A 22,945-nucleotide genomic window follows, 5' to 3' on the forward strand; every position below is an offset into this window, starting at 1 on the left:
TTTGTTAATGGACATGAAGATAAAATGGAAGATTATTCAATTTGAATATAATGTATTGTCAGTAAATTCTTTGCTGTTTCACATCATTTCAACCACTTGAGACTTAATTATTAGATTGCAAGCAAACAGCTACAGTACTTTGCTTCCTGGTTGTCTCTAAATTATAAAATGGACTGATAGAATAATTCTAGTAGTTTCACCATCTGATGAGGAAATCATAGTTGTAGAAGTTATTTATCAAAGTGTTTGGGGATAATGTTGTCAACATTCAGAGACAACATATTCTTTCATGTGGAATGTATTTTATGTAACTTGGTAAAGTTAAAATAAAAATAATAATTAAAAAATTGCAGAATCTGTATTACTGCAGAGAAAAAAGTAAAAGTTAATTATAACTAGCTATGCTGTTTAAATACATGGTAATGATTGCAAAGTTAAATTTCATGATAAATATAAGGTTAAATTCATTGAACACTATGCTTTAGGCAGTTTATTATTTTGAGCTATTATTTTATTCTAAGTTCCTCCTTCCTTCCCCTCTGGAAAATATTATCATTCTTGTAATAAAAATGAAAGCTCCCAAATAAATAAAATCAATGAAAACCCCTGTTTTCTTTAGTTGCTGCCTAAACTTTTTATGTAAAGAAGTTATCTTGTTGTCTTTCAAGGCAAAATCAAAATGAGGCTGGTGACATTAAACTGAGATTTTAATAAGGTATTGAATTCATTAAAAAACATGTGTTTTTGATAACTTGAGCCTCTTATCATCTAGATATTTTTCAACTTCTCAGTATTTTGAAAAGAAGCAATTATCTGAGCTGGTGCTTCAGGTTATTAAATGGTTACCCTGGTGACCTTACAAGTTTATCCTCTTTCAGGCTCTCACAGTAGCTGGGAATGACTGTAACTCTGGGAGAATTAAATCCCCTACCTTTTACCTAACTATTGACTTGAGGATTTTTTCTCCCAGAGAGTATATTAGTTAGCATTAAAAAAACACTTGGAAGTGTCAAAAGCCCAACATTTGGTTTCTGGCAAAAAGCTATTTAGAATCAGAGCTGGGGTAATGGGGTTTTGGGGGAAAGGGGGGGAATAAACTAGTAGTAAATTGTAGGCTGCAATTCTGTATTCTTAGAATAGTGATAAGTCATAAAGACATATTTTCATAGTAGAAGAGAGTGAGGGATACAAGGGTTAGACTAATTTTGACTCAGGTTTAAGCCTGATTAATTTATATTTCTGTGATTTAGAAATTGTATGAAATGTGGACCTAAACTTGAATGAGTTTAATTTTTTTCATTATTATTGAAAAGACCTTGCCAACCAGTGTGTGGTGTCAATAATAGCTGGGAGAATATTTTCACCCTGCGTAAAATAAGTTCTTCTAGTTGACTTTCAACAGCCTAGGATCACCCATTTCTTACAAAGAATGGTTACACTCAATAAAAACCAAGGCTTTTTTAAATCCAGTGTGTCACCTAAGAGTTCCTGAAAGGTCAAATTTAATTGACCTCCTTAAAGGTATTCAGTATATTCAAAAGTAATTAGACTGAATTCCTTCCCTCTAATTTAGAATTTCCAATATGAAGTTGGCTTTTCCTTCCAAATATTTAGAATTGGTAAAGTTTTGCTATATTTTGCTTGATCTTTCAGAAGTATTTTGGTGATCCAAGAATAAAATAAAATGTCATAAGTATGAAAATAAGCAAACCGTTAACATATACCTTTGCACTCTCATGTCTTAGGTTAAAAGTCAACTCTAGGTTTGTGAGAAAGTGATCGGAAAACTCGGGATACATATCCAAAACTTCTAACAAGTCTTCTCTCTGGATCTTATGCAAGTCACAGTATGTGAGAGCTCTCACATCTGCATTAGACTTTCCAGGTTTAGCATAAAGATGAACCATTTCTCCAAATATATCGTTTTTTCCTAAAGAAAAAAGAAAGAGGTAAAAGGAGTCTGAACTTAATGTTTTCTTTCTAAAAGTACAAGGAGACCACTGACCAATCCTTGGACCAAAGACTTCAAATGGAAGATCCCATGGCCAACAGATGCTGGGCAGCAAAATTCCAGTACCTTCTACTGACTGCCTCAGTCATGCTTGTTTGCTGAGTGGAATTTTACCTCTTAACATACTGGTCCTGGTATAATTCCTATTATTTCGTTGTTTTGATTCTTTGACTAAGTCTCTAGAAATGCAGCAAACATGACTTTAGTCTGCTCTGCCCTATATGGCTAGCAAAGGGTCTTGCCTTATAGTGGGTGTGGTCTAATTTTGTCAATCCAAGAATATGAGAAAGGTGGCAGTGAGTCAGATTCACAAACTTTCTATCTTAGGATGGTCTCGGGGGTGGGGGAGTGGGTGATGCCAAGCATGGGGGTATAGTGGAACGCTTTCAAAACTAAGAGGACTAGGGGTATAATTTGAACATACCTTGTTTCCTTTAGAAACTACTTTTGGATTTGCCCTTGATGAATTTGTCCAATTGTTTAATAAATCTAGTTTTATTTATAGTCTTGCCTTTTTACCAAATGGCCTTTATTCTAAAAGTGTGTCCTTCTTGCTTTCTGGCCAAACCTGGGATTATTTCAGTATCTGGCTTCTGATGGGTCCTCCTTATCCCCTCTGCCTAGACACATGCCACCTGCTTTTCCAGGCTTTGTGCAACAATGAGGATGATGACAGCAACATCAAATGCTTATTGACAATTAAGTGGGTGCCAGGCACTGTGTCAAATGCTTAGGTGAATTATCTCATTTAATCCCTAAAATAACCTCATAAAGAAATTATTACTTATTATCTAAATATTATGACTATGGAAAGAAGATTAAAGGGGTAAACTGATTAGATCAAGGTCACCTACTTAGTTGGGTGAAGGGAGGGAGAGAGTAGCCATGATTAAATCTGGGGCATTCTGACTCCAGTCAAAATCTTTTCACACTTGGTATGTTTACTCTCCTCCCAATATTTTACCTGAATGTCATGGCCACTTCTATTTTTCTGTCTCTGAATGTCAAGACCCTTAAAAACTACAGAACACATTCTTAATAATTACTGATAAATTATTGATCATATAAATTTTAAAGATCATCAATGGTAGTGTAAAATCGTACTTTCTTACATATATCGTGAAGCTTCCTTTCAGACTTAGAAAAAAAACTTTCTAGATCCATTAAGTTAGTTTTTTTTAAGATTTATTTATTTATTTATTTATTTATTTATTTATTTGAGAGAGAGAGAGAGATAGCCAGTGAGAGAGGGAACACAAGCAGGGGGAGTGGGAGAGGAAGAAGCAGGCTCCCAGCGGAGGAGCCTGATGTGGGGCTCGATCCCAGAACACCGGGATCACGCCCCGAGCCGAAGGCAGTTGCTTAACGACTGTGCCACCCAGGTGCCCCCATTAAGTTAGTTTTTGATAGACAAGTTTATATATACCGGACTATGGAAACTATCAAAGACTTTTTTTTTTAAAGATTTTATTTATTTATTTGACAGAGAGAGACAGCCAGCGAGAGAGGGAACACAAGCAGGGGGAGTGGGAGAGGAAGAAGCAGGCTCTTAGTGGAGGAGCCTGATGTGGGGCTCGAACCCAGAATGCTGGGATCACGCCCTGAGCCGAAGGCAGATGCTTAACCACTGTGCTACCCAGGTGCCCCGGAAATTATCAAAGACTTTTAAACGATAAAATTCTAATTGGTCAAAAATATCTGTAATGTTCTTATTTTAAATGTGAATTTAATGGGGACAAATCAGAAAGCATGTCTCTATGACAGAAATTGATATAGGATGGGGCGCCTGGGTGGCACAGCGGTTGGGATTCTGCCTTCGGCTCAGGGCATGATCTTGGCGTTATGGGATCGAGCACCACATCAGGCTCCTCTGCTATGAGCCTGCTTCTTCCTCTCCCACTCCCCCTGCTTGTGTTCCCTCTCTCACTGGCTGTCTCTATCTCTGTCAAATAAATAAATAAAATCTTAAAAAAAAAAAAAAAGAAATTGATATGGGAGAGAATGCATTAACTTTGTTTTAAATAAATACCTTGCTTCAAACATGGAATGAATAAGCATAATTTATGAGGATTTTAGGTGCAGATTTACATGGAAATGGGGACAGAAAAAAAGGACCTTGAAATTCTTTACAGTTTTAATACTTTGGTATAGATATTATCAAAGAAAAGCTCTCAACTAAATTCAGCATGAGCTTTGCATTTTAATTCGTTTACACGACTGTAAATGAGCAAAAACTAAGCCAGTCAGTGTGTACTGCCTAACTACACTCTAAAATTACTTTTTTATAAAGCAAGAGGGCTTGTTACCTCCCTGTAGAAGCTGGGGCAGGCTGACTCTAAGATCAGGAATGCAATGAAGCATGCTTCTTCCCTGGCAACACACAGAGCAAACTGTCAAGGCCAAACCTGGTGAAAGTCCAAGTTTATTATGTAGCTGCTACCTGATTTATGTTTTTATTCTTTGCCTGCTTATTGAATCGTAAACCCAGTTGCGCATCTTGTCAATATGAGATTTAAAGAAAACTGTCACTATAACAAAATTGTCAAAATGTATAGGAATTCCTCAAACTTCATCCTGTGCTAGGCCGTACTCTGGTTCTACACAGCAGCAACGGAAACAGACAACATCCTTGTCCCTTTTTGGATGTTAACATCAAGAATCTAGTGAAAGGAAATTGTTGAGTTACATGCTCATTATTTAAATGGGCCTGGATTTAATCCACAGGAAAACAGAGAAATGCCAAATATGGGGGGTGGGTGTTCCCATCGGGAGACTGAGGCTTAAACCTCCTGGTGAGGTAGTAGGGGAGAAAAACTGATCACTGCTCCTTTCCTCTTTCGCACTGTTCTAATATTCCGAAGAAACCCTACAAGTTCACACTGACTAAATTTGGTTTTGAAAAGACAGATTGGACAGATGGACTTTCTTTTGCACCCAAACCAGTTTAATTTACTAGTAATTTTAATCTCCTCACCACCTTTATCCCTGGGTGCTAAGTTCATAGCTCTCTATATGACTTAGGTAAGGATTCGTATAATTCCATTTGATGGGACAGAGCACGTAGAAGTGCAGAGCAAATGGATGAAATTTACCAACACATCAACACAGTCCATGACAGGGCACTGGCGCATACTAGCAAGTATCTTACAATGTATACATTATATTTAAGGTGTTAAGGGATCCAGCATGAATCCAAGGTTCTCCAGCATGAAAGCAAAACACTGACTGTTTTCATATATTTGGCCTCAAATGCTTCAGTAGCTGCCAAGAACTAAGGAGAGTCATGGAAGCGTTTACACATCAGAGAAAAAGTGAGACAGTCACGAAAACATACTTTCTGCAAGGTCAATTTGATTTGGATTGAATTTTAAATAAAGCTTTAAAATTACCTATCAGTCTTAAAATAGTACTCATAAATACATGGATCGGTCCTGTTTTCTATCATTTTGAACTATGTATCGCACCAGCTAATACCTGAATTTGTCACCAGCCAGTTCTGAAACACTCACCCAGAATAGCTACCACAATGTCATCTTTGAGGATTTCAATGGAGCCTCTGGATAGGAAATAAAGTGCAGTGAGGACATCCCCACAGTGAACGAGAGTGTCTCCTGGAGGTGCATGGGTCGTCTTGAACTTCATTGCCAAAGCTCTAAGGCAACCTTTACTTGCCCCCCGAAAGGCTTTGCAGTTTTGCAGCAAAGTCTGGTTGAGATGTAGACAAATGTCAGCTTGTAAACATTCTGGGAAACCCTTTAGGACCTGAGGGAAAAAAATAAAAGAGTTTCATACTACCAGTGCACAGGGTACAAGTATATTTCTTGCTCACAGAACTGCAGGTGTAGTCACTGTCACATGAGTTCTTACAATGCTTCTACCTAGCCTGCCTATTTGGTTTGCTAAACATGTCAGAATTTTAACTCAAATACTTGTTCTCTGAGTTAACTGCAGGCATTCAGGCTCAACACCAATGCTGTCTTATTAAAATGTAATGCCTGTGTTTCGCACTGCTTCTCATTCCCTGCGTCGTGTGAGGTAGCATCGTACTGTGCACATATAGAATGCAAATGTGACAATTAGTAGGACATAACTAATGAAAGGTGGTACAGCTAGAAAGACAACCTTTTGAAGGAATCTCAAGTCAATTTGGATTGCTGTCCCTGGTATACTTCTTAATTGGAATTAGTAAAAATAATGATCCTGAAATAGCCATGGTATTTATAAATGTCATATACCAGAGAGCGCTCTTAGCTAACAGTATGTGGAATATTTATATTTCATATGCACACTATTAATACTAAATATTTTGATAAGCACTGAAAATAGAGAAAGGGAAGGAGAACAGCAAACATACTTTAAAAGTATAGCTATGTTTTCAGAAATGGAAATTGTGCCAAAGTTTACAATGCAAACATAAAGCTTTTAACAGCACTACTGTTTTGACAACCTATTCGGTGACTAATTTTAAATCTTATAGAAGAGATTAAATAATAACTTGTGACAAGAGCCACTCAATTTAAACTGAATAAAATTCTATATTGTTTTATAAACTTCCCAGTATACAATGGGCCGAAGACACTCAACTCTTGCTTCTCCGTGTGTGTGTCTTAGCTATTATGGGTGTCGTATATAGATTTTAATTCTCATGTGGACTTTCTTCTGTCAGTAAAAATAAATCCATTTAAATGTGCTTTGGAGTAGAGGTAAGAGGCATTACATAGTGCTTAATAATGTAATTTTAGGATTTCTTAAATTTTGGGTCAAACTTGCTATTACTATTCAGTATAGCTAAAAGTCATCATGAATTATTTGTCCAGATAATTGAGATGTATATGGTCCATAGAAGAACTTCAAATTAGATCACATTTGAGTTGACTTACACTTATGTCTATTTGAAATGTTAAAGCAGCCACAACTGTACTTCTTCTCTAGGACCCCTGTGTGATGCAGTCAGTCAGACGGGCATGGTATCATACAAACGCATCAACGAGAGACCGAAAACATGACAGCCACTACCTCCAATCTTGTTTCCTTCATTGTGGAGTCACGCACAGAAATGGGTGGAGGGCGTTTTAGAAGAAAACCCACAGAATATGAATTCTGGTCATGAATTTGCCACAGTTTGACACTTGTGCAAGTCACTTCATCTATCTGTGTTTCTTTGTCAGAGAAAAAGAGCTTTTTCAATTTTGAAATTTGTGGTAAGTTACCAGTAAACAGTGTGCCAATTTCTAGACACTGCTTACCCAGCTCCACACAGCTGTAGGAACTCAGACATCTATCCTGAAGTTTCTATATTACCTGGCTCAGACCCAAAAGAAATGAGCCTTCCTCCTCTCTGAATTCCTGGGCACTCTTTTGAAACTTCTGTCCTTAACTCTATCTTTCAGACTTTGTCTACACGACTGGACTCCTACCAGATTTTCTTCTTGGACTAAAGTCCTCCCCCAAATGAGAACTTGCCTAGTTTTTGCCCATTTCTGCTCTTGGGGGCTGGGGGCTCTTTCCCACTCTTTGTCTGATCCTAAACAACTCAGCTCCTCTCATAGAGCCAACCCTCTGGAAGGTCGCTGACCCCTTCTACTGGTCTAAACTATCAAACAGGATTTTTGGGCAAGTGATGCTAGACTGGAGTTAAGCAAGGTTTGCACACTGTTTTCTGAAATAGGGCTTTTTTATTTGGGGGTGCTATAGTAGGAAAACCCCAGTTCACTGATCTTCCTGCATATGATATACTTTTTTTCCTCCCTAAAGACTACTGTTGTGGTCTCAGCATAATTCTCCGATGTCCCCATACAGATAAAAATGTAAAAAACATCACACCAAGCAACAAGTTAGACATGTCTATTTTTTCCCTAAGATTTGGCTATAAAAATGTACAAAAAGGCATTTTATATTTCACATAAATGGGGAAATAGCACTTTCCCTATAATAGTTGGAATGAGATTATTGAGCTTGTAGCTGCTATTTCTGGCATTTTCCTGAAGTTCCTCTGTTATACTTTGAGTATAGCCTGCTTATAAAAGGAAAAATTGTGCGTGTGTGTGTGTGCACACATGTGCACAAGAGTGTGTATACATGCTTTGAATTGGAAGGTTCAGATGAGATAGAGGTAGGGGTTACTCATTTCTCTGAGTATGTTAGATGAGCTATGGAATCAGAAAGGCATGAGATGAAATTCTAGTTCTGACACTTATTAGTTGTGATTTTGGTTAATTCAATTAAATTTTCTTGAGATTCAGTTTCTTCAATTGTAAAAATAATTAATAATATCTACTTCACAGGGTTGTGCTCACAATTAAATGTGATAATGTATATAAATTATCCCATCCATTGTAGCTGTTCCATAGACAGTTTATTTCTGACTTTTTCTTTTCTTTTCTTTTCTTTTTTTGTCATACATATTTATTATTCCTGAAGAACTAGTAAGTTCTCTTTGGCTAGAAATTAAGAGACACAACACCCATTGTATTCTCCTTGGTCTCTTTGGTGAATAGAGAATTCACCACTAAGTTTTGTGTACTATTGCCTCGACAGAGTTTAAGAAAACTTTTATTTCCTGTTTCTGACTCGTGTTAAATGTTTTGGCTTACTTGCACTAGGTTTTCATTGTGAGTTGTCTTAAATTCTTTTTGAAAGTAAGCAGTTACTAAATCAATATAAATATGTTCTTGGAATGCCAATACACTTAGAATTACTCACAAAACCATAAAGGGTACTTGGGAAAGTTTTTCAACATTATTCTCTTCTCAAATGTTCTTAAGGGTCATCTCCTAGCATTTATCCTATCAGATGTGATATCCATTGGAAAGAATGGCCTCAAGTTGGAGGTACCACAGAGTTTCATGGAGAAGTCTTTGCTGGCCCAGGGAGAAGATACACACATGTTGGCATGAAGAACTTATCTGGATTAAGGAATTCTCCTGTGATGTTAGCCCTTTACTAACTTTGTTAATTTTCTTTAGTTAGTTACATGGATCACTTGAGTAAAAGTCAATGGAAGTTAATATTTAGTAATCGGATCTCTTACTGACCCAGAGGTTTAAATGTCCTACATTAGGTAGCAGCTTTGGAATCTGGGGTATGCCTAAGTAAAGGGACTTTAAAAGCGGAGCTAAAAGAGTGGGGTTATAGAGAAATAGAGTAAAGAACACTGGAAAGAGGGAGGAGAATGGGGTAGTTTTAAGTATATTCATCCAAGACACCCATTTCCATTGGTCTCAGCTGTGTTGCCTTCTTTACTTCCTACTCATTGTATTTCCTTTTCATCAGGTTTGGTTCCTCTGCTATACTACTAACATGGAACTTCTTCATTTAACAATCAAATATTAGCATTTTACCAGGTCTAGCAGATCTGGTTGTAAAGAGTAGGTATGTCAAGTACACAGGTACAAACCAAGACACAGCTGGTTTAGTGATTGTTATAACTATTTCCACCACACTCTACACAACCTTCTTGTCAGTCAAGTTCTGAGGCTCTGAGAGTACACAGCACCTTTCACTGTGTGTCTAGAGTCATTATTTATTGGGTTGATTTGATTTCAAAGACCCAAGAGCATCACCCAGAATCAGGTTCATGGCCTGCAGATTATATATTTAATCATATATATATATATATATATATATATATATATATATATATATATTAAACAGATACAATAAATATAAATATATATATATTCAATCAGAATTTTCCACACTTTGCTTTGCATGGACATTTATAGTACACATTTGGACATTTATAATCCTAGTGGTTGTTCAAATGAACCCTCAATATACAGTTAATTCAAGGTGAATGAAAAGCTCCAATTTAACTTTTCTAATATTTTCAGTTATGGGGGATTTTTAAAACTTCCTGATGTTTCAGAAAATTTTTTCAAGGCTGATAAAAATCCCATGTCTTTATTATGTTATAAGGTCACTTGAATATTTTATAAATGTAAGGTAACTCTCCTTTACTAGACTTTCTGTGAATACAACTCTTTGGGACCCTCAACTTTGTAAGACAAATGAGACATTCAGTCTTTTAAGTGAGTTTGAAATGCTTTCTGTGATTGCTAAAAGCAATCAACCCCATAGCTTACTACCAAAGGACCCAAGTTTAAGGACCCAAAGTTTAACATTCAAAGAAGAATAACCTAACAACTACACAACAAGATAGCATTATTAAATCAAACTAAATAAAACTCCTTGAAGAAGTCATACAAAGAGAAAAATGGAAATAATTAACTATCCCTTAGTAAGCACCTGTCAAACATGATCAGATATTAATTCAGAAGTATTTAACTTTATACTAAACTTCCCTCAAATGTGTATCTGCTGGCATACACGTAGTGGAATAAATTCTACAATTTTGTCAATATTTGCAATTATGCAGTGTGTGAATTCAAATTTTCTCCATACTGAGCAATGAATACAAAATTTAGAAAAGAATGGAGGCTGGGGTTAATGCCTGCAATTTCTGATTTGATATGAGTGTGCTCATCAAAATGATGTTCGTCTCATTTACTTTTTAATAAGTAGATCCTTAAATTAAACTTATATACTTATGCCAATAAAACAATTATGGTACCTATTTTTTGTATTGGGGTTTCAACGAAAAATAAGTTTGGCCCAGGTCTATGACAGATTACAAGTAAAGAAATGTGTCCTGAGCTTCAGTTAGTGGAGTCTGAGAAGAAGAATATTAATGAATATTAATTAAGATTATTATTATTGTTTTTTATATGAAACTATTGTATCATCCCTCAGGGTGGGGCCTACTTTCTATTGGATTTTGCTCTGGAAATAGTTCTTTTATAATCAATTTTCAATACAATTTTGTCTTTCAACAGTAACTATGTGTCCTGTGGGTAGGGCAGGTGATTTATAGTCCTAAAACCATGATTTTCTTCCCTGCCCAGCAGTTTAAAGTTTATTCTATGAGTCTTCATGCTCCTAGCCCCACCCCATGTGATTAAAGAAAGGCAAAAGTTGCAAGAGAGAAATTTATTTCCTCATTCAACTTTTACCTGGATGCTGATAGATAAGGGTTTTCAAATAAAGTTAAATATTCACAATATATTGACAATAAACTCCTTATTCTTTCCTCACATTTAAGACACATGCCTCAATGCCTGCTGTCTCTTAGCTTGGATTGCAAAATGCTCTTTTATGGTGGGTATACTTTCTAGCTTCTGTTAGACAAAAACAGAGACATCATCTATGGTTTTTGAAATGCACTATATGCTTTAGAAAGAATCAAAATGTATTTTCTTACAGATGCCCCCTGTCCAGATAATATTGGAAAGTGGATTTATGTTGTAATGAATGGTTTTTGATTTGTTTCACTTAGTGTAGCCGCAGAGGGGGACATTCCTAAAGGCAGGCTGTAAAGGGCACCATAAGGAAGACAGTCTGAGCATATTAAATGATTCCCCTAAATAGCAAATTAATCATATGAACAAGTTTGGTAACCACAATAACTGACATTAGGAAATTTTCTGAGGAAATTCTCTGGTTCATTAAATACACTTAGATCTTGACAAATTAGGATTAATCAAAACACAAATTAACACTCCCTATGAAACACTAAACCTCAAGTGTGATTATCAAATAGATGATGCAAGTAATATGTTAAATCTTAAGTCTCTGCCCTAGAGTACAGCCTTAATATTTTATAGCATTTTCTGACTCTGATAGAATCATTGCTTGCCATGTGGGCATTCAGCATTTGGTAAATCTTTACCACTTATAGGTGGGTTCTTTTAGCAGTTTTAAACATTTAAATATACATAGCCCTAGTCTGAAGCTTAAACTGCTTTGCTATCTGCTTTCTTATTTTACCTTCATGTGGCTAATGAGAATGAGGAATTATTTTATTGTATAGGAAGGGTATCTTATCTGGCCAGAACGAAGTATTATGCAATCCCTGATGGGGGCCCTTATAAGCCTTGAGAAAATTAACTAATTTTCTATGTGTAAGTTTTCAACGTTTATCACATGGTTACATCATTCAGAAGCAAATCATGAACAGAACAAAAACTTGCCACACACAGACATGGAAAACAACGTCATAAATCCTGAACTGATTTTGATGCAAGTAAAGATTCCCTGAAAAATGAAACAGTTTTTCCTCCTGCTTCTTCTCCTTGCCTCTCTGGCAGCTCTCACCACCAGGTCACAGCATGATATGTGAGATGTTTCTTTGCTTTCACAAGGACACTGAAACTTTAAAGTGACCTCAATTAAGTCAGGGCCAAGGATGAGTTGGGGTGTGGGTAATGATGAGTAGGCAGAGAGGATTTATTGCTTTTACATACATGTCCTTGTTACCCAGACTCCGGAATTTTGCTAATTCAGCAACAGCCTGACTTAAAAAGGTGCATTAGGATTTATTGTATAAGGTCCCAAGGGGAAACAATGGAACCCACTAGGGTTTCTAAAGGTAATAAGAGGAAAGTGGATGCTGAGAAACAATTTCAGGACCTTACCCTCAACGCAACTCCTTGAGAGAGGGAGTGAGGGAAGGCATTGACAGAATATAACTATCGTGGGATCTACTGGATGCTTTGCAAATACTTCTTCCCAAGTGGATTGATTGTAACTGACTTGAGCTTGCTCACAAAAAAGGAGAAGGGGGTGAAATCTTCCAGGTAATGAAAAGAATGATTTAAGTACCACTTTGTACTTGACACGTCATCTTGAATTTAAATCTAGTTTTATGTTTCAGAAACATCCCTCATGTGATAATATTTTAGAAGCAAATATTTTGATTGACTTGTCAACTTTATATAAGGAATAGAGAGTGGTGATTTACCTCATTTTTATATGTGAAAGCTGAAACATAAATGTATTAGGGATTTTATTTGTGGAAGAACTAAGACTTCAAACTTAGTCTAGGATTCTATCAACTATAGTGTCTTGCCACAGCTGTCCATTTGATTGGATTTCTAAAGTTGCTCCCAATATGTTTCCAATTCATTTAATTTAGCATAAATGTCATTTTCACTTTGTACCAGTTAGGGTATTTGTTCCTCAGAAAGATTAGGGCCAGACAGCAATTCCAATTGTTTTCTAAAGAAAGCGATGACTATATCAGCAATTGTATAATTTTTTACAAAATAGGAAAAGTTCTCAAAATAGTAGAAGGTCTCTTCCTCCTGACATACTTCTCTTCTGTAAAATGTGTTGATTCTTGCTACCTCAGCACTCTGAATGTTCCAGATATTGTCCCTGCCCATTTCTACTTCCCATCAACTGAACTTTAAATCAGCTGTCTATGTTCTGAAACCTATTTATGCTGGCTGTTCTTGTTGGTGGAATTATATAATTTAATCATATTTTACTTAAGAGAGTAAAATATGTGTAAAAAAGAGAGCAGATGTCCCTCATCCCCATGACAATAAAGCTAAATGTTTTGGAAAATCTTTATAAAAGTTGAGTCATTTTAAACATCACAACTACAGATCGCTTCTACATTAAGTGTAAGGTGCTTAAACATTTATAAAAGTAGAAATGTTATATAATCCATTAACTCTGACTATAATCCAAAAAATTAGAAAAATATTAAAAAGTGACCAGAAAATCAGAAATACATGGAAATTAAGAACCACACTCTATGATAACCTTCTCATCAAAGAAGAAATAATGTAGAAAGCATTAAAGGAGAAAGTGTCATATCAAAACCCATGAAACCACAGAAAAACTTGCACTGAAAGGAGACTGTATAGTCTTAACACCATTATTATTACAGAAGAAAGACTCAAACAATAAAAGACCTTATTACAATGTTAAAAATAATAAGAAAACCCACAGAAAAAAAAGGGAATTAATGAAGGCAGACTCTAGAAATAAAAAGAATAGTAGCAAGTATAAATTCATGCAAAGGCTAGTTCCTTGAACAAAATCCAATGGAATTTATAAATCTTTCAAAAGCCTGCTATAGGAAAGGAGAGAGAACAAAAATATGCAAGTTTAGGAATGAGAAAGCAGATGTACCTGTTGATACAGAAAATACTCAGTGAGTTAGAAGAGTCTTACATGCAATTTTACAACTTGGAAAGCCTAGTTGAAACGGATGAATTCTTCACAAAATATACATTACTGATAATGACCAAGGAAGAAATAGAATACATAATTACCATAGTAGAGTTGGAATGGTAATTAAAGACCTACTATGAAAATTTCCAGGACCACATGGTTTTACAGATGATTTCTTTCTAACAGTTTAAGAGCATATAAGTGTATACCAATATCATTATAAAATAGATGCAAAATTCTAAATAATTTACTAACCAACAAAATCAATAAAGACCCAGAAACTCTGCAACCAAGTAGGACTGATTCCAGAAATGCAAAGATATTTTAAAAGTATTAGTCTTAATGGTGAAGTTATTTTTATCGAAGTCAGCTATTACTATTCAAAATGGTTTTGGAGGATCTAGTGAACTAGAAATCATAATACACATTTGAAAAGAGAGAATGGATCTATTTCTTTTTGATGCTGATATGACTGCATATCTAGAACATCCAAGAGTAAATCCTCAAGGAAATCCGTCCAAGCGCCCAAACTAAACCAAATTATATTAAACTAAGAAAAAGTCCTATCAAAACAAGACAGGGAATTTGTTAAGGTGGCTGTAAAGAAGATGGTTTCACTCCTTATTATGTATAAGCAGGTAAAAATGGAAATGTGTAATGTATTTCATTTGTTCAACTGATTATGCTATATAAAATTTAAAAATAAATTTAATAACAAATATAAGAGTTTCTAAGAAGAAAATTATAACATTTTATTGAGGGAGATTTTATTTTTAAAATCTATACAGGTGGTTCTCAATCCTGGCTACATACTAGAATAGACTTATAAAAATACTGATGCTCAGACTTCACTATAAGCAATTCTGATTTAATTGTTGTAGAGTTGATTTGAAAGCACTGAAATTTGTTTAATGCATTTCAGATGATTTTAATGTGCTGCAAGTGTGAGAACTTAATATTTAAATTCCAAAGTTATGTGAAAATCAATGTAAAATTCATAGGACGGAAAGAGATAGCAGCAGGCTTACAGTCCATTCTCTATCTTTTCTGAGGAACACCTGGAAAGAAAAGTGACCAGTCAATGACAAAACAGTAGTGACCTGCTTCTGGCAAACACACTAAGGGTGTGGGGTACTTCCTATCTATGGAGTGTTCTTAGTAGGATTCACGTAATATAAATTACTTAGGATAAACATCAATAGATTATAAGATTACAAGACATGGCTTTCTGGAAAATGTCATGTAGGCTATGTAACTTCCAGACTATAAAATGTAGAAGTTTAGTGACCAAAAGAGTTTCATTTTGCTTACGTGTTATGCCATTACATACACTGTTTAAGGACCTCCTATGTTACACTGAGCCAAAACACATACTAATATGATAAGGAAGGATCATCATGTTTTGCTTAAGCCCCATGATTACATACATTCTTGAAATTGTTGGTAAATCTTGATATTGGTTACAATTTCTGACTCTCCTTAGCCAGAGTTGACAATCTGATCTTTGGGTTATCTCAAAAGCCAACATGGAGTTTGTTGTAATTGAATAAAAATAGTCATATATCTTATCTGGAAGAATAAGTACTCTCAAGTAACTAGGGAAATAAGAAAGACAAGATTAGTTAGGGTTGACCTACTTTGTCAGATATTAAAGCACGTATCAATCCACTAAGTACAAATCATTATTATATTGCCATAAGAATGAACTAATAGAGACCATTTGACAGTAAAGGTATGTACACCAATTATATCTGACAATTTAATGTATAAATAAGGTGGTATTTGAAATCGATAGAAAAAGAATGACTTACTTATATTCTACCAGTACTACCTTCTACTCATGTAAAGAAAATAATTTACAAGACTACATTTCAAACAGAACACAGAATTTTCTTTCTAATTACACAACAAAATTTATAAGAAAACCTGGGAAACTACTTGTATAATCCATAGGTTTAGCAGGAACTTTGAAAATCAGGACAAGATCTCTGAACTATATAAGAAAAGTTGACTAATTGGACCATATCTAAAAAAAAAAAAACCCAAACTTTTAAATTCTAAAGATATTTTTAACAAAACCAACATGTTGAAAAGATATTGGAAACAAATTACAATATAGATGACAAATAAAGCATTAGTATCTGTAATTCATGAAGATGTCTTATAAAATGATAAGAAAAAGGTAACCAAAAACTATGCAAAAATGCTACTATATATAGGTAATTTATAGAGGAAACATCCTGATTAACCATATCTGCTTTGTTATAATGCTCTGACCTCACTGCTTGGTGTCTGCTATTCAATATTAAGCACTGGTCACAGACAAAGCAGACAAAATTAGAGTTAGATTCTGGGTTAAATCTCCCATCTTAGAAAACACGACTAATGACACAGTTTCTGGGCATTCTCATAGTTAGAACAAGTGAGGGCTAGAAATGGAACTCCATGATTCAAACACAATAATTATATCTATGTGGAGCCCAAGATGCAAACAAAAAAGAGGATTTTTGTTTTGCTTTGTTTTATTTTTGTTTTTTTTAGGAATATCTGCTACGAAAGAGGCAATGAGTAATTCTTTTTTCCATTCATACTCATCCCCATGGATAGCAATATGTATAAGCCAAGAAAAACAATTAAAATATATGTAAATTCTGTGAATAGTGAGGCCTTAAGTCTGTAAGAGCAATTGGCATGGATGAACTTACTTTTGCTTATTTTCACCCTTAAAAAAATGACTTAAAAAACTCTGACATATTGGGTGGAATATTGACATATCCATTTCAATATAAATATCCAGGCCCCTGCAATGTCTCAGGTAATTCTTCCATTAAAGAAAATATTGGACTTTTATTTTGGGAGAAATTGTGAATGGCTTGATTTCATTAAGTTTGATAAATGCTGAGTTACTCTAATATCTGAATTAAAAGGGATTTAAAGTCATATTTACAAAGAACATTTTAAAACTGAGTTTTGATGACTCTGTATTTTTACAAAGAGTATTTTAAAACTGAGTTTTGATGACTCTCTGTATTTTTATTATTGGTTAAACCTGTGTGGAATATTAAGCGATCTTAAAATTGAATTGAGTTTAAATTACTCCTGCGTTTCTACAACTCCAAAGAAAGTATCTGAAAACATGTCACATTCTCCAGCATGAAAAATTGCCCTCTCGAGTCCTGTTTGAATAGTACCATTATTTTAAAGAGTTAAAAAGTTATTTGAGACATCATTTCCACTATCCTACTACTGGACGAGGAACATTATTAATGAATGAAGAAACTGTAGTATGTTCATTGCCTCAGTGTGCTCTGTCTGCAATGACTGTTTTTCATGTGTAAAGCCTGAGGTCATGCTGTCATTTCTCTTGGCTCAGAAACCACTAGAGATAAGATCTTACTGTTAAGAACTCCCTTTGCGTAGAAGCAGCATGGTGTCTGCTGTAAATAAGTCCTTCTTGATGATGGTTGGAGACCCGGATGAAGTGACCACAATCATTTGTGAAACACGATTGAGCACATACCATTTGAGACCAGAAAATACCAGATGCCTGTCTTAAGCTTGCTAGTGTTCATGTTAGGGGGCTCCAGATGGCATTTCTTGTTCTGTGTGGTATTGTTGAGACTTCAGAGTGAGTATCTTGGTGAAAAATAGGAAGGACATGTGCCTTGTCCTTTCTTAGGCACCTGTTGTTCAGGTACTGGCTACAGTGGGCGGTATGCGTGCTAGGAGGAGATTCCTTGCTAGTGCAAAATTTTACTCCCTACATAATTTCTGTGGAGCCAGGCAGCTCCTGTTAAATAATCAACATGCCTATAAAAACATCTTTTTAAAGTACATTGTAGACAACTATTTTAATTCAACTCTTAAAGGTAAGTAGGTATTTCTTTACAGAAAACTAAAAGATATCACCAGTCCTAAGGATCATTATCATTTAAATGCAGGTTTTTGCCAGTCTCCATGCCCTATTTTTAAATGTGCGAATTTATTTGCTAGGCTGTGTAGAGAAGCAGCATGTCTTTCAAAGTTTGGCAATATTTTCAAGGCTTTTTGCTCATTGACTGCTGATTCCGAACCTGTGCTTTTTTGTCAAAATATTACTGGTCAAACAAAAAATAATCAAGCATTTTACAGGCTCACCAATGTAAAAATTGTGTCTTGCTATTGTTATCTTTCAATGTAAGCGATTTTGTTTTCTGAAGAATTCTTAGAAACAGAATCCTTGCCTACTAGAGGAACAAATATGAGGGCACCATATTTTTAATCATTTTATTAAGCTTTATGACTAATGAATCGAAGGTTTTTCATTGACTTTATTTATCAACTTGACTATATAAAAGATCATTAGGAAAAGTTAAGGGGGGGATAAAAACAATATGGTGAAGACAAGCCATGCTATTTTGTATATTTTGCTTTACATTTCCAATGAGGTTTAATGTCACAATGATTATTTTTATATGAGTTGCTGACTGAAAGAGCTCAGGCCTTTCACTATGGTGTATCAAAATAGTCTGTGAGTGAAGGAGATTTGAATGTAAAGGTCTGGCATAGATGAAGTCATTTCGGTAAGTGTAGAGAATGGGTATAACAAGGTTTTTGTTGGTATAGAGTTAGATTGTGAATGAAGATATAATCAATGTTAGTAGTTAGTAGTTAAGTAGATAGTAGCTAGTAGTAAGTAGTAGTAGTAGCAGGTAGTTAATAGCTAGTAGTTAAGGTCAGTAGTTAGAGTTAGCAAGGGTACTCTGACGGTCACAGAGGAGCTAGAAAAGAGCCTTGGAAGGAAAGGAAATCAGAGTTTTCACTTAGATGCTCCTTAGACATCATATCAACTCCAAAAAGTAAGAATTTCTATTAAACAATATGCCATTATTTATTAATTTCATTTCCATTATGATTGGCTTTGTTTGTTGGGGGCATTACAAATGAATGCTTTGTCACTGAGAGTTCCACTGTAGTTCTAAGCATTTTTAGCCTACTAGGTTGACTCTTGATTGAAATCTCTAAAAATTCTCCCCTTCTTCAGTTCTTCTCTTATTTTATACCTCCTCCCTTCTGAGGACTTAATCTATCTCTGCTTAACCGAGGAGACTGGACCATGCAGTGCTAGTGCCATTGAGTTTTCGCCTTTATACCTCAAAGCCAGTGCCTTTGCCCTTTCTCTTTTCATTCCTGCCTGTTTTTAAGGAAAACTTGTCTATCTACCCTGCTGAAGCATTCATCCATTCCTCTTCCTAGGTTCTTATTCCAACACCTTTCTATGTCTGTTTTTCAAAATTTTCTCCATTAATGCCTCAGGATAAAAAAGAATTGTCAGTCATTCCTTTTCTTCCTAAAATAAATTAAATGAAGTTTATTTCTGGACTACCTGCCTTAATTTCTGGACTACCTGCCTTAATTCTTCCAAGTGGTTCTCCACATATGATCCTCTATTCTTGTTCTAGATTTTATCTGAAATGATCCTCTTCTGTTCTCTGCCATCAACAATTCATCATCAAAGAAAACTAGAAGCCCACTCAGAAAGCCAAAGATTAGGCAAGAGATAGGTTAGAATCTCCATCCTCAAGCAGAAAAACTACCATAATAATTGTTCTATACATTTAGCATATTTGAGTTCTGGTTTTAAACACATTTGACAATGACAAGTGTAATGAAATTGCAGAGAGGTTAAGTGACTTGTCCAAGATTAGTGGCAAATGGAGAGCTAGTGTTTAGGTCTTCTGAATTTCTATTCCTAGTTTGTTTTATATTATTAGGCGTTACTAAAATTTTTAAGGTAAGAAATGAAATTCTTCATTAAGTGTTCATAAAGTTTTTTCTTCCATGTCAATATATCCTTAAATTCTGAAGGAGTTTCTGTCATAAATGATTTATTTCTCTCATTCAAAATGATGTATAGAGGATGGTTTTGGGGCTCTTCTTCATTCTAGCCAGGCTCTTGTATGTGATATGAAGAAACTTGCCTCTACACTGACATGGAAGATGATTTTCAGTTCTTGCCCATGTTGTAACTAAAATCAATGTTGGATAGTGTCAGAAAGTTTTAGACTGGGTCAGAGGACAGCTCTGATTGGGGGAAATTTCTTGAGATACCTTCAGCCTTAATCTGAGAAAGTATCTCCTTTTCCCCTAATTAGTCAAATTTGGGGGAGAAGCAGGCAACAAGTTGCCAGAATTGACCTATAGACATTTTTGAGATAATTTTCACTATTCCTAAGCCTGACATCAGATACAAAAGAACACTTTCCTTTCTCTAACTGCATTCCCCTGACCCTTTTCCTTTTGTACTTGGAACCATTTTGTTCAATTGAAAGGGAGCTCATAAATGTCCCCTGAATGCTTTTGGTTCTGGAACATTCTGGCAATAGCTATTTCAAAAAAAGCAAAAAATATAGGGAATAAGAAATATGGCTGCACATTTTAGATAGATTATTTTCTATGTTTTGAGATCTTGAGGAATCAAATGTTTTGGGTTATGAAAAATAACTGAGTCAATTAATACAGTGTGATTGGAAAACTTGTACCTCATTTTGACATGGCTGAACAGTAAAAAAAAAAAAATGACCTGAAATGTTTCATGAGAAATTATATTTAAGGTTATACTTAAACAAAATAATATGAAATGGTATAAAATACAACAGTTTGATGTACTTTTATGTATCACAATACATAAATTAAAATCACTTTAAATTATTACTAAATTACTATTTAGTTAACAATAAATTAATAAGACACAGGGATTATAACAATGTGGTTTGGAGGTAAAAAAAAATCCACTTTGATTTCTTCTTTTTTTAAATCTTTCAATAGTCTAGGAGTACAGTTGCTTTTCTCTAACTTTTTTTTGTACATTGTGCTTAATAAACAAGCATCTTCCATTTGCTGAGTTTTCAGTTATCTTGCACTTTGATTTTTTACTCACTTTGTAGTCACAAGATGAGAAATGTAGACACTGTGTACAAACAAGAAGTTCGTGCAAAGTCAAGCTCTCAAAACCACATGCAAGACTCAGTGGCACATGGTTTAGAGCTCACACACTCCAGGATCATGTAATACAGGCATGCAGATGGGAGGAAAGAAAAGCACCTACATCATGAAAATAGAGGATGATGAAAGAGAATGACATTTCTTTATGACAATTATCTAATGCAAACCGTATACCCATAACCTTTACCAGATTGGAGGAAGGAGCAGATAAGTGCCTTTTTGTGGGGAGGGGGAAACTGTATATAAATATTACTAGAGGTCAAGTTGCTGTTAAAGTTAAGGATTTCTATTCTGTACTTGGCCTCTTTCAGGTTTTCTTCCCCAGTTCCTTGCTTTGTTTTTCCTCTGCTACATCATGCAATAAAGATCAGAACTAACATTGGAAATCACTTAACAAGCTCTAAACCTGACATAACAAGGGTGTTCTCCACAATTTACACGAGAATTAAATTGGATATAAATACCTCCTGTTCTTACCGGTGGGTGTTGTGATTCCATGTATTAAGGTGTGAAGCAGACAGGAAAGAGATAAATCTTTCATAAGTACATTGTAAGTAGGCAAGTGGTATATAAACCATATTCATAGGTAATAGAGTCAAACAATGAAAGGTAAATAGTTGTCAAAAAATAGACTTTATCACAAAAATGGTCACAAAACTAGTTATATGGAGAGGGGAAGTACAATAAATAATTGTTGATCACTGTTATTAAAATAATCTGGCAGTATGGAACAATAAAATTGAGTGACACGTGTTTTGATTAAAAATTCTTGACACTGCTTCAGCCAACCCAGCATTAGAGAATCCCCAATAGTTTCTGATGCTGATATCTTTGTTCAACAATAATACAGATGGAAATATATCAAGTGATCCATTTGTACGTGCTTTCTTATGAGAAAAAAGTGTTATCTTAGTGATATCAATTTATCAAATGAATTTTCACAAGTAACTTTGGGATAATTAGAAATAACACATGGAATTCAGTCATGCTTTTATATGAAATGTGCTAACTGATTAGCTTTTCAAATTACAATTTTTATAATGGCATGTCCTTACTTCTCAGTCAAATAAATCACACACAGCTTTGGTAAACTCATCCTTATATGGCTTTCAAGTTGGGAAATATTTGCAATGCCTTCTGTCCTTTGACTTCTAATTTTGAACCTTTCCTTTTTTATTAAAATATTACTGGTCAAATAAAAAATGTCAATCTAAATTGGATAGGTTCACTTATGTAAAAATTGCATTATGCTGTTCATGTCATTAAATGTGAATGGTTTTATTTTCTGAAGAATTCTTAGAAACAAGGTCCTTGCCCAGTGGAGGAGTTGATAGATGGGAGGACATCATATTTTTAATCTTCTTAATAGGTCTGTGATACACCATAGAATTTGGGTGTGTCACATAACCTATCTTTAGGAATCAGTCTCTATAGCTAAACAGGTCAAAAGAATGTGTGCAATTCACCTAATAATAAAAAGTGCTCTTTAGAGCATGGTCATGCTATCAATTATGTTGATTTTTAAGAACTGATATAAGTGGGAAGAATTATGAAAAGTGATTGTTGATACTGAATTTGCTTAAAAGTTTTGAAGAATTCCATATTTCCCCTTTGAAAGGAAAGATGCATTAAACCAGGTAGAGTAAAAGGGCACATAGTTAATTGTTGTAAATATAGAAAAATTTATCCTTAACAGAAACATGAAACTTCCTATCATGAAATGTTTATGGCATGCTTAAGCTCCCTAACCTCTCCCACAAATCCTCAAAGTGTCCTGTTTTTTTGTTTTGTTTTTTTAAGGAATGTTAACTTTGGATTTCTGTTTAGAGGTAGCATAGTGGTTGTTACTGTTTACTTGTTCAATCTTAATGCACATGGGTCCAACTATTTTCTGGGGTGCTGGCAGCTAGGACTGTGGTGGAAGCCCAA

General features: G+C 35.0%; 1 protein-coding gene across 1 annotated transcript in view; it reads right to left on the reverse strand.

Moving 5' to 3' along the window:
* Positions 1 to 22,945, reverse strand: part of KCNH7 (potassium voltage-gated channel subfamily H member 7) — a 457,738-nt gene that overhangs the window by 20,641 nt on the left and 414,152 nt on the right. The window contains exons 10-11 of the mRNA XM_026492673.4: positions 5,521 to 5,773; positions 1,725 to 1,930 (exon numbers count right to left, since the gene is read on the reverse strand). Coding sequence (XP_026348458.1) covers positions 1,725 to 1,930; positions 5,521 to 5,773 — 459 coding nt within the window. The remainder of the gene's footprint in view (positions 1 to 1,724; positions 1,931 to 5,520; positions 5,774 to 22,945) is intronic.

Source organism: Ursus arctos, unplaced genomic scaffold, assembly GCF_023065955.2.
Source record: "Ursus arctos isolate Adak ecotype North America unplaced genomic scaffold, UrsArc2.0 scaffold_1, whole genome shotgun sequence".
In the NCBI taxonomy this organism is placed as follows: Eukaryota; Metazoa; Chordata; class Mammalia; order Carnivora; family Ursidae; genus Ursus; species Ursus arctos.